Source organism: Leopardus geoffroyi, chromosome C2 (genome assembly GCF_018350155.1).
Source record: "Leopardus geoffroyi isolate Oge1 chromosome C2, O.geoffroyi_Oge1_pat1.0, whole genome shotgun sequence".
In the NCBI taxonomy this organism is placed as follows: Eukaryota; Metazoa; Chordata; class Mammalia; order Carnivora; family Felidae; genus Leopardus; species Leopardus geoffroyi.
This window is the reverse complement of record NC_059333.1, coordinates 149,018,916-149,035,882: the sequence shown is the minus strand read 5'-3', so window position 1 is coordinate 149,035,882 and position 16,967 is coordinate 149,018,916. Positions and strand designations below refer to the sequence as shown.

Sequence of the window (16,967 nt, the reverse complement as noted above, 5' to 3'; positions counted from 1 at the left end):
TCCAACCCAGTGACCTCTTGGAGCCGACACCACAGAATTAGGCAGCACTTCCCTGCCAGGCACAGCCACAGAGACCCCTTCCTCTCTGAGCCTCACTCCTCCACTGGCACTGCTCAAGGATGCTTGGCAGTTGTCTGCTCCCTGGCCCTGTCAGGGGGTAGAGGCCAAGAACAAGGAAGGCAACTCCGCAGCCTGAGCCGGCACCCGGCCCTCCTGGAGCCAGAAGGGCATCTTTCATGGGCCAAGATCCCCCTTCACTCTTTGTGGTGCCGCCGATGGCACACAGCACCTTGTCAACAAGGAGGTGGAACCAGGTGGTGGCCAAAGGCTCTGCCAACTCCCAAATCCCAGAACCCGGTAACTTAAGAGTCTACTTTGGAAGTCTCTGCCCTCCCCCAATCAGGACAGACGGTGGAGAGGAGCTTGGACCATGCATTCCCCACCGCGCCTCAAATATGGGCAGAAAATTGGTGCATCTGTTTCCATTCTGGGAACTTCGTCAGCTGCTTACAGGGAGGACCTCTGTAAAAGGGTGCAGTCCCTTGGGCCCCGAGAGCCTGACGACCGGCTGGCAGCTGCGCCTCCTGCTGGCCATTCTGTGGTGGGGCTGGTCCTGGGAGATGGAACTCAATGGTCCCTCAGAGCACGGCCAGGAGCTCAGAGCCTAGAGCAGGGCAAGTGCCCGCTCACAGGCACACAGATAAGCAGGGGCAGAGCCTGCACAGAAGGCGGGCCTCCCAGCCCCCAGGGCTGCTCTGTGACTGCTATGTTGGCTTTTCCAAGGTCTTTCCTGGACCCATGATTGCGTTCCGGAGTCTGGGGGTTGGTGCTAAGGACTGAGGCCTGGCACCTGTCTAGACATTGGAGACGAGGATGTGAATTCCACTTCTTTCAACACCCCCCGCTCCACGATGCCAGGCCCACATCACACCCTCTAGGAAAATGGACCCAAAACTCAAAATTTTTTACACAAATACACACAACGTAATAAGCACCTTAGATTTATTCCCCTCTCACTTCTGAAGCCATGTTATTTAATTTATATATACATAGTATATAAATGGCTATACAATATTCTTTACATATATTAACACGAGTTTAGGCTTTACTACTGTGTGAGAGTTTGTTAAAACATACCCATCATTTATTCAAAATAGATCTTTGTTATTACATGAAAACAGTAAGAAGCTTGTACAACATGGACAGCAAGCATTCAAAACGCATATGTGAAGGAAATGGTTTTGCCCTGGCTAAATCAGTCTCAATCTTTTACGCTCTTAGTAGAAAAGTCTACTAAATGAAACAGAATTCAGGGGAGGGGGGGGGGTCAAGTCGTACAAATAATTCATTAAATATACTTCTGAAGTAACCCCAGAATCACAGAAGGGTTAAAGAAGGTCACACGTACCAAGCACAGGTTAGAAGAACAGAATGGATTTGATAATTTGACCCGAAATAAAAGGCGCTTGTGAGCCGCGGCTCTGCCATCAGCACACACGGGCAGATGTTTCCATATCCGGCCATTCCCAGGTCTCACTGACAAGCCCTTTTCCACAGGTTCCCTGCCAAGACGTTTCCCCAGCAACCGGGGTCTGACATCACTGCTCCCAGACGGGAGACTCAGAGCTCTCCCCATTTGGCTCAGGGATGGACTTGAGGTTTGGTTCGACCAGCAGAACCGGCCTCCCTGGATGCCGGAGGGCCCAATGCCAATGGTAGCAAGAGCTCTGTGACTGGAGGGCAAGAGGCACGTTCAGGGGGGAGAAAGAGAGGTCACCACCTTTCTAGACTGGAAGACTGAGCCCATTTACCTAGCAGGATCATAAAAGGCCTGTCTTTGTAAAACCTGGAAGACACGGCTGCACTGTGCCGCGTAAAGCGTGAACTTCCTCTCACCGGGTGAAAGCCTTTCTCCTCCTGCACGTGAACAGGGGATTCACCCAGTATTCTCCTCCACTAGGCTTTTCTCCTCATGACAGCATGCCGGGGGAGTAGGTGGTTACCACCGCTTCCCAGCTGAGGACCCTGTCCCTGCGGGCAGAACCTGCCCACAGTGGTGGAGGCCTGAGCAGGAGAGTCAAGTCTCTCTTCCTCTACCGTTGTTCACACTCACAGAGCACAGTGGAGCTTCCCTGTGCCCGGGCAGGATTCTGTGGAGGAACGTTTGAAATGTGAGCAACACCAGAGCGGGGTGCACATCTGGTCCCTGTAAACACTCCCATGCCTGCCGGGCCCCACTTGCGCTGCCCCGTACACGCACGACAGCAGGCTCCTGAGGGCCACCTGCCCTGCATGTTACAGTGAGTGGCCGATTCCTTCAAGGAAAAGCAAACAGCAGCCCTGGATGAAGGTGCAGCACGTGCCCCCAACACGCCAACAGCTTGAGGGCGGCTGCTTGAGGGCCCCCAGCTCTGCTCCTCACCTGTCTCCTGCTTGCTGCACCCCAAACAGCCGGCCCTCCTGGCTGTCGTCTTTGCCGACCCTGGCAGTGCTGAGCGCCAAAGTGCTGTTGCCCTCTGAGCCCCGACTCCCAACTGTGTGCTGCAGCTCCCGGGGGCACGGAGGAAGACGGCCGGGCCTCAGTGCACTCTGCTCCGCCCCTGAGCTCCTGTACCCACCTTATCAACTACAGTGAAAGGCGGCTTTCCCCACCCCTCCAAAGATTCCAGTTTCAGCCTCTGTTTCCAGGGCTGCAATGTGGGGGACAGACACGGAAAGAGGCAGAAGAGTCCTGGAGAATAGGGGCACCTAGGAAAGTAACAGGGAGCTCAAGGTGAGGTGACAGAAATGAGATGGTTTTAATTTCAGCACTCCTCCTAACACCCTTTTCCAACTCCTTAAGGAATTTTAAAAGGTTGCTTCACAATGCCTGTAACACAGACCACAGGGGTGCAAGCCTGAGAAGCAAAACCGGGAGCCTCCGGTCACATTCCTCCCACCACCAGCAGAGGGACCTCTAGTACTGAGAGGTAATGCCACCCCAAATACACCCCTGATTGTCTCCTCCCAGGAAAAAGAAACTCAGGAATGATCCTTATCACAGTAAGGCTACCCTAGGGAAATGAAACCAGAGTCTACGTGTTTCTCTCACCTGCATACTTGAGGAAGGGAAAACCCTGTGGGCCTTGGCCCCATGGTTGGGAAACCCTGGCCAAGAGCACTGAGCCACATTCCAAGCCCGATACGGGAGATGGGAATAATGCACTCCGACGTTCAAAGATCTTGCAGTATCTGATCCCAGAAGGCACTTTTAAGGTTTGTTTTCAACATTATTTCAACTATTCCCAGATCCACCCCTGCAAGGTTGGTTGGGCAGGTAGCATTGAACCACTGGGAAAATAAAGTGCGAGAACAGCAATGAGTCCGTAGGGTAGTGAGGATAACTCCTGGGACGTGGAGCCACCTTTCTGGCATCAAGGATGACACAGGGGCCACAAAACTCCAAGCCTGAACCAGGTCAACCCTGAGCCGGGATTTCCCTTGGACAAAATCCCCAGAACTACTTCTCTGTCATTTGTCTCTTCCTCCAGTGAATGAGGCTTCTTTTAGCTGGGTTCCAGGTGAACAGTGTTTATGTGGTTACTATTTTGTACTATTTGTCCAGTGCATCTTTTCCCTCTCATTTGCAAAAACCAATCTGAAACCCCATGTAGATGTTAACTGATGAAAACCACATTCAACCAAGTGTAGACAACATCTCCACCAGTGCAGGAAGGATTCACCAGGAGGGCCTACTCTTCAGGATAGTTCTCTACTGCCTGCCGAATATGGATCACAGATTCTGCCCCCGAGAGCATCTGGGGTATAGGGCTACACGGCGAAAACACATGAGCTCAAAAAATATTAATAACTCACTTATAGGCTGTGCTTACCAACTTTTAAAGCCTTTTTCTTTTCTTTTCTTTTCTTTTTTTTTTTTCTTTTTTTTGGTGCTTCTAATGTACAAAGACTTCTCTTCCCTCCTTGGCTTTCCATTCTATTTTACCATCTCTTCAAAATTATCTCCCAGAGAGCCTGAAGATTCGCCTGCTGGGTATGCAGAAAATTACGAAGATGCAACACTGATAGAGTGACAACTGTGCAGTTGACATCTGAGGATGTTGCCAATATAACTTTCATATCAAGATATTTTGATTAAAAACAGAAAGTTGTATTATAAGAAAATTACTGTAGCATCATTTTCCCAACAGTTTCCAGTCACATAAACTTGTTTTTCTTAACCTGATACCAAGGTAGCTCAGTAACAATGCACTACCAGTAACAACCAAGTACAACTGAGTTCCCTAAAATAATATTCTTGCTTTCCCTACGTACTCAATAATTCTTGTGAAGCTTTTCAACTTTTAAGATCAAAGTAGGATTATTTTAATTTATCAAGACCACATAATTCAACCCAAAATATCCCACACAACCGTCAGTGAGCTATTCAGATTCTAGACTTCTACCAAGAACAATCCAAAGAGGGGCGCCTGGGTGACTCAGTCGGTTAAGCGTTCGACTTTAGATCAGGTCATGATCTCACCGCTCGTGAGTTCGAGCCCCACATCGGGCTCTGTGCTGACAGCTCAGAGCCTGGAGCCTGCTTCACATTCTGTGTCTCCCTCTCTCTCTGCCCCTTTCCTGCTCACGCTCTGTCTCTCCCAAAAATAAAATAAACATTAAAAAAAAAAAATCAACAATCCAGAGGGCAAACTCCTGAAATGGCCTCCTAAATGTACTGGACAACCCAGGCTGAACTTTCTGGAGACCAAAAGGATCCTATACAGAGCCTCTTTTTGGACAACTGTGATCAATCACTATTTTAACAGAGAGAAGAAAAGTAACTTTTCAGGGCATGGGGTTTATTATATCCTTATGAAGCTTGAAAAAAAGTTAAGACCTCCTTAACTCCTGTTCATAAAGAACGAGGCCCTCCATCTAATTAAGATGACTGGAAGAGGGGTAGAGGAGTAATTAACTCAGGACGTCTTCCGGGAACAGGTACACAGGGTCAGGCATTCATCATCATTAAAATGACAGGCACTCAGCTGCCATGTACAAGGCTGATGACAAGGGTCTTTTTGTTTTTTGTTTTTTTACTACAACCTGCATCTGTCAAGTGCCACTGTGTGAATCCATGTGACTCACCTACTCCTGTCTGTGGCCCCACCGCAAAGAACCCTGAAATTCTCAGGCTCATAAGCTCATCCTCATGAGCTTATGATCCAGTAGCACTGGTTACTCAATTTTTTAAATATTCAGATATACCCTGCAGACAAATACAAAACTTTTCTGTGCCCACGCATTCCCACCACCATAAAAAGTTATATACAAATTAAATAAACTCGGCTTTCTTAACCATTTTCTCAGCTTGAGTTTGTCCTTTCCCCAAATGAAGATAAGCTCAATTTATATCCAAAATACATTTAAATATTCTAAAGGTATCGTATCAGGCCTAAGTTATCAAAAAATGTAAACAAAATTTATCTAGCTTATACTTATGAACCATATTTTAAAATGTTTAATTCACCCTGTATTGACCCTCTACAAAAAACTAACCAAGTCCCATTTAGACTGAAAAGCTGATGTGGGTTTTAAAGTGGTTCCTCAGAGACAACCGCCAGTTACTAAAGCTAGTGTTATTGAATCTAGTGGTTTATTGCATCATTCAATTTAAAAGACCAAAATAATTCCATTCTGATCTTCTAATAATGCTCCTTCTGAATGAGCCCCCAGATTCTGCTGTCCTAAGTAAATGTGCTGAACTGGAGATTCCGCCATGATGCCCAACACAAAACTGGGGCTGGGGCGACCTCGTGTTTTCCATCGCTCCTGTTAAAAATCCCCAACTCTCGGTATCACTCTGGTTTGGTCGAAAGGAACTTCAAGGATGGAAACTCGAGGTGAAGTCGAGAAGCGAAAAGGGAAACAGAGGTGACTCTCACAAGAAAACGAAAGGATCCATTCATCACATGATGTCATCTTCACACTCCATAGTCAGACTGCTTCTCCTGAAGCTGCCTGGTCAGTATCTGATATGAAGACAGAAAAGCCACTCCTATGTGGAAAAGGATTTGCCAGAGGTTCCTTAGCCCATGCAGGTACATGTTGCCCAGGCAGATGAAGAGCAGCATCAGCACCACCTTCACAGTCCTGGCTGGACTGTAGAACAGGTACAAATAACACTGAAATGACACCGTAAGAGGCAGTCCAGTCAGAGAGGAGAAAACAGCCACAGGTCCGATGCAGGACCCACTTCCTACACCTGCACACACAGTGTCATCTCACACACAGGAGCTCATTAAACTGAAATCATGACAATGGAGCCCAGCCTTGCCAGGTGAGCTGCTGTTGATCAACTCACTGGATGAAAGTGGAGATCCAGAAGAGACAAGAAAAGTGGACCAGATGTCACAGGAGGAATTAGAACATGACACTCTTGAAAACATTTAAGAACTACAGACAGAAATGCCCAGGCTGTGGGCTGTGGAAAAAGAAGACGTGCAGGTAAGGGGAAGAGAGCCAGGCCAAGACACCCCAACAAGAACGGCTGGTCTCCAACTGGACTTTTCCTTCCGGGGAGTCATGACAGGTAGGAAAGCCAGTAAAAGAAGCTATGCTTTTATTATTTGTTTTTCCTGAGTTCCAACGACATCAGGGACCAATGTTCCCTAGACATCCTCCTTATCGTGTCTTCAAAAGCATCTCTGACACAAGGAAAGGTCTCACAGCAGGGAGGCGGACTAACATTTTGTGTAGGGCATTCACACAGAAAAGAGGCCATTCTTGTTCTACAAAAGCTAAAAGTAACTTTTTGGTTCGACGTTTAAAAAAAAACAAAAAGCACATTCTCAAAACACAGAGCAGTTCGACAAAGGCTCAAGCTCCAGTGGGAGGGAAAGAGTTCCCCACTGAAAGAGCTACCCAAGTAAGAATGCAGTTGGGGGAACGAAGGCCAAAGTGCAAGATCCCTGCAGCCCTGGAATACAGGCTCTCGGTACCTCAAATGGCAACACTCGAGGCTTGGGACACTTGATTTCTAAAAAATGAGTGCATTTTTGGTCCTGGGTTGAAAATTTCTTTTCCCACAATCATGTCACTCTTAAAAAACAGACCATTCTGGGATGTATGTGGAAGAGAGAAGAAGCGTTCTTTGAGAAAATAAATTTTAATTGAAAGGAAAAGGAAAAAAAAAGCTTAAGAACGTAGACAAAGTACTAAAATCCGAGCCTCTATGGAGGATGGGGAAAGAAAATTACAGGGTTTTTTTTTTTTACTAGAATTAACTCTGCCTACAGGGGGTTCAAAAGCTCCATTTTACTCTGCCCTGTAAGTATGCAGCTTATTTGAAAATAACTACACAGTAACCAGGGGCACCTGGGTGGCTCAGTCGGTTAAGCAGCTCAGGTCACGATCTCGAGGTTCATGAGTTCAAGCTCTGCGTTGAGCTCCATGCTAACAGCTCAGAACCTGGAGCCTGCTTCAAATTCCATGTCTCCCTCTCTCTCTCTCTCTGCCCCTCCCCACTCACACCCTGTCTCTCTCTCCCAAAAACAAATAAATCTTTTTAAAAATCTGAAAGTAACTAAACAGTAACCAACAGTAAAAACCCACTAGTTAATGTTGTAATGTTTGCCTCGTTTCCTAACGACAGATTTGAGTCAGATGGTATGACTATTAAAAAAAAAAGTTTTTGGGGCGCCTGGGTGGCTCAGTCGGTTGAGCGGCCAACTTCGGCTCAGGTCATGATCTCACGGTCCGTGAGTTTGAGCCCCGCGTCAGGCTCTGTGCTGACAGTTCAGAGCCTGGAGCCTGTTTCAGATTCTGTGTCTCCCTCTCTCTGACCCTCCCCCGTTCATGCTCTGTCTGTCTCTGTCTCAAGAATAAACGTAAAAAAAAAAAAAAAAAAAGTTTTTACCTAGTCTTGTATTTAAACAACACACACGCACACGCACACACATGCAGTTGTTACTTCTGCAGGAGGACATTTCTATACTTGGACTGCCATGACACTAAGCAACACCCTGCCTCACATTAGTCAGGTAACCCAATCCCCACAGCACTCTCATCTTTCCCTTCTTGAAATGTGAGTCCCAAAATTCCTGGCTTCTGTTCAGCCGTTGTGAAAGGCTCTGCGGCCTAGGGCAAATGGCTTTCCCTTTGAGTCCGATGCTGTTCCTTTGTAAAACGAGAGGACTGGACAGGACGGGCCTAGCGTGGTTCCACTAAGGGCCTGGTATTCCGTGACAGGCCTTGGTGGAACAAAATCACATCTAGAAATAAGTTGACGGTCCCAACAGAAGAACAAAATAAGGTCACGGGTTCAACCCACTCAAAATATCAATGTTTCACCCACCTGGAAAATACAGGCTACAAAAGGAATAAGAAAAGCCAGAATAGTTCCAATTTCCTCGTGGGCAACCTAAAACAAATGTAAGAAACAGGAGAAAAGGAATATTCCGATGAAAGGAAAAACGATGACATGAAGCTCTTCACACCTCATTGGGTCTGGTTTGGTTGATAATGCAAAATCCCTGACTGGGACAGAGCACCCTGTTTCTATACCAGAACCAGGGTTGACATGCAACTGTTTCCAACAGCCTGGACACACCATGTGCCCTCCTGTCCCCGAGCATCTGTACGAAGCCCCCAGGCTGGAATGCCCCCCAACACTACTGCCTCTCAAAATCCACTCATTTGTCAGCACTAAGCTTTCCCTAATTCTGCATTCTTCAGGTACTGCTACCTCCTTAGTGATGTCACCACACTCTACTTTGTGTCCCATCTTAAATGTCTTGTCGGTCATGTAACTGTTCTAGTGCGTACAGACGCTTGGTAAGTATCTGGGCATGGATAATCATAAAAAATAAGAGTAGGAAACAGCACCCATCAGCCAAAGACAGGACGCAGTAACAGGCGGTCACCACTCTTACAGCACAGGCCTGCTGCCACTCTCCACACAGGTCAGTCTCCATTAGTCTCCTGAGAGCAACACCAGCCATGCTTCAGACTTTAGCTACCGTAGTGATGGTGTGGGCACGATGGCTCTATTTTTAAATGAGATATCTATCTGTTTATGCCTACAGTGATTCCATGCTTTTTCAAAGTGTTTTAAATACTTCAAAATTTAAAAAAAATATTTTAAGAGCCCTGACATAGAAAGTTGCTTTGATTTAAGCAGCCTGGCAAACCAACTGCCTAATGATACAGTTCTCTGACAAAGACATAGGGAAGTGGCATCTTGCTTGATATAAATCAGACTAGGAGGCAACTTTTTAACAAGCAGAAACAGCCTGAACCTCAGAGGCTGAGAATCAGATTTGCTCTTGACGAGCAATCAGGACCCTGGGGTGACTCCTGGGGCCCCAAGGATGTCCCTGTAGCAAACTATTTCTCACCAATTCCCCCTAACAGGCCCCTTTGGCTTCTTGGGACAACAGACACAAAAGAGCAAGTTTTATATTTGTTCAATTTACTATAAAGAATAAACTTTAAAATAAAAATTGTATTTTAATTAAACAATTGTTAAAACCTTTGTACATAATAACCTTACGAATAAAGTGTCTCCCCCATCAGTTTCTGCCATCATAGGTCCTTCAATTTAAACTATAAAAACAAAGGTTACCTGTAGAGAATGTTCTGCGAGGTGAATCCCACGGATGAGGTTCAGAGCAGCACACATGATGTTGAGAATGAGCGAAAGGACACCCAGGGCTGTCACTGGCTCCATTCGGAAATTAGGAGCTTCACAATTAAAAAAAATAAGTGTCTAGTGAAAATAATTTCTATATGAAAGAAAAATAAACAAAGACATTAACTAGACCTCCACTAATGATAGGCTCATTATGTTAAACACAGAATAACAAACATATTAATTAAAAGCAGCTGCTGTTAGACGGCAAAAAGGCAAGAAATGGAGGACAGAACGGATCTGGGAATCTGAAGTGAGTTTCTTTCGGCACGAGGACTGTCTCTGAGTTAAGCACAGGTTTTTCAAGGCCTGATTTTCTTTCTACTTAAAGCAGTGGTTCTCAGAGAGGGGCGATCAGCCCCTCAGCAGGCAACTGGCAATGCCTAGAGATATTTGGGGTTGTCAAAACTGCAAACAGGGTATTACTGGCATCTAGTGGGCCACGAATGCGTCTAAGCATCCTGCAATGTACAAGACAGCCCCTCACAACAAAAAATTATCCAGTACAAAATGTCAGTATGGCTTAGGCTGAGAAAACCTGATGTAAAGCAATTTATGGCTTTATTTGTAAATTGATTGTCAAACTGACAGCATTTCTATCAACTCTCAGCTTCTAAACAAGGACAGTATTCAGGGACTCGTGGGCTTCCGGGGCAATGTGCAGCAAATGCAGTTTTTTAAATTCTAAAATAATTGGGAAGAGGAGGTAAAAACACTGATTATTTGAGCCACAATCTGTTTCTGGAACTCTAGACCAAATGATCATTCTCTCTTCAGAGATAACTACCAAGACCGATTCTGGTTCACACTATTAAATGGTGACACCCTGCCCCATTCTCTTAGTATGATCTTTTAAATCATCCCTTCTGGTCCTTACATTTCCCACATACACACACATGTGCACACACATGCACACACACAAGTATCTAGCCACAACCCAAGGGATGCCTAGTGTTAGTGTGTTAGAGTTTCCACTGAGCTTCCAAAACTCCCGTTAGAACAGAACGTGCTACCTGTAAAGATTCTAGCCTCAGGACAATAGGGTGGGTCAAACCACAGTAAAATGTCCTAGAAAGATAAGCAAGTTGATGTTTTCTGGATTTTACTCCTCTTGTCTTAAGTGGTTGAAAAACAAAATACATTACAGAGCCACCCCATTTTTATATATGGCAAAAGAAGAAGCTTGAGGCTCAATTACCCAGTCTTCCTTCTACGAAAGTTAAGTTCATTCCTAGTATAAATTACACGTTACTGATCGGCATAAAAGCCAATCCAGGAATGTATTTGGTTTAAATTTAAATAGATTAAATCAAAACACAAAGTTAAGCCAAAAAGGTGAACATTAAGGAAAAAAAATTTTTTTTAATGTTTATTTTTGAGAGAGAGAGACAGAGCACGAGTGGGGTCAGGGCAGAGAGAGAGGGAGACATAGAATCTGAAGCAGGCTCTAGGCTCCAAACTGTCAGCACAGAGCCCTATACGGGATTCAGAATCACAAACCGTGAGATCATGACCTGAGCTGTCGGATGCTTAACCGACTGAGCCACCTAGGTGCCCCCCAAAATGTGAACATTTTTAATACACCACTTTTAAAATTCAAGCAGTGAGTTTAGTATAAAAACTGTTAAAACAAAATAATTAGACTGTTATAGTGTAGACAACTCTATCTTTCAAAGAAGGATTCAGCTCTTAGACCATTACAGAATGGTTAGAAGATAAATTCTACTTTAATTGAAACTTGGTTTAATTGTGTGTGTAATCATAAACAAGGAATAAAAAAAAAATCATGCTTTGTTATGTGCTCTTAGACCATTACAGAATGGTTAGAAGATAAACTCTACTTTAATTAAAAATTAGTTTGTGTGTGTAATCATAAACAAGGAATAAAAAAAAAAATCATGCTTTGTTACATGCTAGGCATTGAGTGGCTAGTGGTGTTAATGGCGGGCTAAGTCACAGAGTGCCAGGGCACCCAGCTCAGAAATCCACAGGGCTCACGGGGAAGCAAACTGAGAACATTCGAAGCCCTGGCTCTGGCCCTGCCCACCCTCATCCCCAAGGCCCTTCCCTCCCAGGTCAAGGAGGGCATGGTTTCTCAGTGGAGATTTGCAATGTTTTCACTAAGTGATGAGATGAGATAAGGATTCATTGTCAAAAGAAAAAAGAGAGAAGGAGAACAGACAAATCTGTACACTTTAGTAAGTGACTTCCAGCAAAACCGAATGACTTCCCTTTACATTTAAACGGGTAGACTTCACCCTGGTTGAGAAAACAAGTCACTCTTCTGAATTTCATCAAGAGTTGCACCGCCCCCTCCCCAGAACGACTCACTATGGTGACAGTTTTTTTGTTAACAGTCACCTGGAAACAGGTCAGTCCATATTTTCCAGACATATTTTCCAGACACCCATCCCCTAAAAAACAACTCCCTGGTTTAAAAAAAAGCCAATTGCGTTTGAAATACCTAATGTCACCTCATCTTCACCAACATCGGAGAAGAGCAAACCACTTACCAGGCTCCAAGCGTATCTGTGTGTGACCGTTCATTATCCCATTCGCTATATCTGTGTCCTCCACAGTGAGAACCACTGGAGGCTGGAAGTCAAGCTCCTCCCGAATTTTTTCTAAGCTGCTCTCCATCTGAGCGGAACTTACACAGTTAAAATGCCACTTCACTTTCTGAATGATGCTATCTGCAAAAAGAGAGCAACCCAAGTTGAGCAGTTGCGTCAGGATGGATATTACAGAACAATATGTGCAAAATGAAGTTCACCTTTCTGAGCAAGCTAGTAAGTCAGCCAGATTCTGGGAGTGTCTGGATACACCTAAAGGTCAGATGTTCACTGGGTGTCATTACTGCTCTCATCAATCTCTTCAGTGCATAATACTTAAAATGCGATTGTCCACAGAGAAGGCAACAATGCTTCCCGGAACCTCAGTGATGAGGGAGTCAAGGGATAGGGGCTGGAGTCTTACTCAGCCACTGCTAGTACAATCCTGGGCCATTCACAGGATGATGCAAAGCTTAACAGAAAGGGGAGACAGTTATTCTTGAATGAAATACCTCAAAAAAGGTACGGGAGAAAAAACTTACAAATAAAGGTGAATATTTTGTGCAAACTAAAATCACATACTTACAAGATATTGGTTTTAATTGCTTTGTTTGCCTTAGTATTAATCGATTACCAAATTTTAATAAGCGCTTGGGGTTTCGTACATATTGGCAAAGCAAAATCACGCACAATGCCGGTATCTAGTATCCACCATTCAGTGGATGAGCAAACACGATGCCGGGACAGGGTCTGCTGTGTGATCAAGCACACCACTTTAGAAGGAAGGCACATGCAGAGCAGCGGGGAGCAGAACACGGTCCACACTGCATATCAACCGCCACAGCTGTGGTCTGCCTGGGGCCAGCGTGCCCTCTTTGTAGGAAGAAGTGGGGTTGAGAGCAGCGGTGGACGAGGCCTCACAGGGAGAACCGGGGAGAACTCTGTCTACATCACAGGTCTGCCTGGCAGAGGCCTGCGTACCAGGCAGCTTGCCAGCACCTTTGGGTGACAACAAAATGCACCGGCCAGTGGACCACGTGAGGGAGTACGAGGGCTACGGCAGTACAGCCAGGAAGCACACGTGCCAACACGCCTGTGCACCTGACCCTTAGTACCGACTGCTGCCAGCCCCTCATTCAAGGGCATCACAGAGACAGCAGCTAGTTTACGTACAGGCCACAGGATGCCCCCCACTCCCACCTCTACTCCTGTTCTCCCAAGAGCTTAGAATGACTTGACTCACACCTGAGGAAAAGAGAGCATAGGCTACAGCTACCATGCTGTGCTCCAAAGCCTGCGAGCCTCTACAAGCCTCTCCGACAATGCCTAAGAGAAAACCATCCTCTTCCAGGGCAGTATTTCTCAGACCTTTGAATAAAGGGGCAGTTTTTCTTATTTCCAAATGGTTACAGACTGATTCTTTGATAAAATGCAATAAAAAATACCGCAGGAATGTCAAATCACCGTATGAGTTTCTGGACACTTATTCTCACTTTCTGTACCTCCCTCATGATAGAACAAATTCCCATACCACCCGTTGAGTAGCACTGCTCTAGAGCAGGGGTTAGCAAATTTTCTTAAGCTGCCAGGTAGCAAATATTTGAGGCTTCTAGGCCCCATATGGTCTCTGTCACATCTACTCAACTCTGCTGGGTAAGGGCAAAAGCAGCCACAGGCGACCCATGACAAGAATGAACGTAGCTGGGTTCCACTGTATTTACAAGAAAAAAAGAGGCGGGGGCAGCTGGCCCTTGGACCAGTTTGCTGACCCCTGTCCCAGAGGGCTGTGGTGAATAATCGATACAAGTTTCACCACTCCCCAACCTGCCTCAGGCTCTGAAGAGATGAAGAGCCAGCGTTAAACCTTCAAGCTCTCCAGGCCGCTCCTTCACTGAAATCTCTTGGTACAAAACTGATCTCCAGTGACATGTTATAGCCCCTGCAGTGGTTTTCCCTGATGGTCAAAGCCAAATCTAAACCATTAATTCTACACATACGATGCCGTGAGAGAACAGTAAATAAGAAAGAGGGTTACAAACCAAATTCGAGAAAGGCGTATGGCCTGGAGGCTAGGCCAATACAGGTGGTGTCATAGGAAGCTGTGAATTCCCACCACACGGTCTCCAGGAAGCAGAAGGCCATGGCCGCTGGACACTGGCGGGAGCAGATAGCCATGCAAGCCACATCCCCCAACGAAGAGAAACTGAAACAAAAGGGCAGCATCTCCATTACCGGGGAACAGACCCCTGTATTCCCATCCCATATTCAGACACAACGATGCTTCTGCCCTGCTCTTCCTTGGCCTTGAACAGCCCTGGAGCTGTTTGCTGCATGCATACAGTCCCTTCAGCTGGACCTCCCTGGGACTCTCTTGTCCTTTCTCTAAAATAGAGAGCAGTTGGGGCACCTGGGTGGCTCAGTTGGTTGAGCGTCCAACTTCGGCTCAGGTCATGATCTCACGGTTTTTGAGTTCGAGCCCCGTGTCAGGCTCTGTGCTGACAGCTCAGAGCCTGCAGCCTGCTTCAGATTCTGTCCCCTTCTCTCTCTGCCCCTCCCCATTTGTGCTCTCTCTGTCTCTCAAAAATAAATAAATGTAAAAAAAAAAATTGAAACAGACAGCAGTTATTTGCCACTGACAGTGTGCAATCACTCCTACTAATTTGTGCACGAAGGATGCACGCTTCATGAGGGAGAAGTAGCCTCAGACTTCTCTGCATCTATTGAGGAAAATATTTTTTTTCTTTAATCCACATCAATAGCTTTCTAATGTTAAATCATCCTGCCATCCTGAAATAAAGCCAAGAGGTTATGAGTTTGTACATATGCACATACACACAACTTACTGGATATAGTTTGCTAATGTTTTATTTAGGATTTTTGTGTCTATGCAAAGTAATATTGGCCTGTAATTTTCCTTTCCTGCACTATCTTTATCTGGTTGTGGTATTAGGGTGATTCTGGTTTCATAAAATAAATGCAGGGTTCTCTCCTTTTTCTACCACTTTTCAGAATGTCATGCTACCATTTGAAGTTCTGGGGACTCGAGTTCTCCTGTCTGTGGTGTCTATTGACTCACACTCATTGTAGAGTGTCTCCTCTGCTGTCCTGTAACTTTTGGTGAGAGGGGACCAGTGTGGAGCTTTTTTTCTTTTTTCCTTCTTTAAGAATCTCTCGAGCACTGAGTTGTGGCACACTTCTTCCAGAGTGGTTTTATGTGCAGCATTGGTGGTATCGTCCCTTCCAAAGTGGTTTTCCATTTGCTCTGGCCAGCTACTCCAGGAGTGTCATCAGTCTGGAACCAAAACTGAGAGCTGAACCTTGTTTAGGAATTCCTAGACCATGGAGAGTATAAACTCAAACTCCAATCCTACAGGAGGCACAGAAGCTGGGTTTCAATTTCTTAGATGAGATTTTGTGTTTCCTTCCCATTCAAAGCCAGGTAGAGATGAGCTACCCTGTACTGGTGGGTGGCTATTTCTCACCTATTGTCATTCCACCTGGGCTGTGTGTGGCCTCACAAGAATCCCTTCTTCATTCATGGGTCTTCTCACAACACCTCAAGCCCAAAGGCCTCTCCCTTAATGGGTACTGAAACTCAAGCCCTGAGTATACCATGACTGACTTATTACCCAAGAGCCTCAATGTCAGCTCACACACTTACCACACCCTGATACTCTGTTCCCCATCATTTCTGGCACCTTGGGAATTCTTTATTTTAAGCTCAGCTACACATTTAAAATAATTTCTCATATACATTTACTCACATTTCAGAATGTTTCTGGAAAAGAGTTTTACAGTTATATTGTTCTATCATCTTTTCATAATTGCAAGTCTGTATATAAAAACTTTTGTCAATTAAAAAAAAAAAAAAGACAACCTGCTCCTTATACAAGGAATTTTCCAGAAGCCCCTATTTGTGGGCTGACTTGTATCTCCCAAAAAATAGGCCCAAGTCCTAACTCCCAGTACCCGTGAACATGACCTTATTTGGAAACAGTCTTTGCAGATACAATTAAGATGAAATGAGATTATAATGGATTAGGGTAGGCCTCCATCCAATGACCGGTATGAAATTTGGTTTTAGAGACCGAGGGGAAGAAGGCCATGTAACCAAGAAGGCAGAGATTGTAGTAACTCTTCTAAAAGACATGGAATGACAAAGACTGCCAGCAACCACTAGAAGGTAGTAGAGAGGCATGGGAAGGAGTCTTCCTTAGAACCTCCAAGACAGCACTGCCCTGCAGACACCGCGATTCTAGACTTCTGGGCTCCAGAACAGTGGGAGAATAAATTTCTGTTGTTTTAATTTGTTATGGTAACCGTAGGAACATAACTCAACTCCTTAACTATAAAATAAGCTATAGTACTGCCCACCTGTACAGAAAAAAAAAAAAAAAACCACAAACTTCAGTTTCATCTGTGAAAATAATGGTGAATATTTAATTCAAAATACAAATGAGCAGAACGTTTTATATTCTAGTTTTCAAAAAATGACTAAAGCACCCATAATTTCATTTGATGCCAAAGATGTTTTCTTAACAGAGAAAGGTTTGAGGCGTAGCACCAAGATCCCATAAGGTGTTAGAGAATCAGAGCGTAATGAGGGAGGGGCATGAAGGATAGTGGTTTTGGGCACCCAGAGAAAGGAGGCACAAATGCGGACAGAGGCAGCTCACCTTTGGCTCCTGAGCCCCCAGAGCCCACACCACAGGTAACAGCCGCATGTGTTTGCTACCTGGCGCCCC

The 16,967-nt window shown here is 45.3% G+C and overlaps 1 protein-coding gene across 2 annotated transcripts in view; it reads right to left on the bottom strand.

The window, feature by feature from the left end:
* Positions 1 to 985: 985 nt before the first annotated feature.
* SEC22C (SEC22 homolog C, vesicle trafficking protein) overlaps positions 986 to 16,967 on the bottom strand; it is a 34,743-nt gene continuing 18,761 nt past the window's right edge. For both annotated transcript variants that reach the window (XM_045436998.1, XM_045436997.1), the window contains 5 exons: positions 14,262 to 14,425; positions 12,184 to 12,363; positions 9,605 to 9,723; positions 8,336 to 8,401; positions 986 to 6,164 (listed from right to left, as the gene is read on the bottom strand). In XM_045436998.1, the coding sequence (XP_045292954.1) occupies positions 5,964 to 6,164; positions 8,336 to 8,401; positions 9,605 to 9,723; positions 12,184 to 12,363; positions 14,262 to 14,425 (730 nt within the window). In that variant the 3' untranslated portion in view covers positions 986 to 5,963. The remainder of the gene's footprint in view (positions 6,165 to 8,335; positions 8,402 to 9,604; positions 9,724 to 12,183; positions 12,364 to 14,261; positions 14,426 to 16,967) is intronic.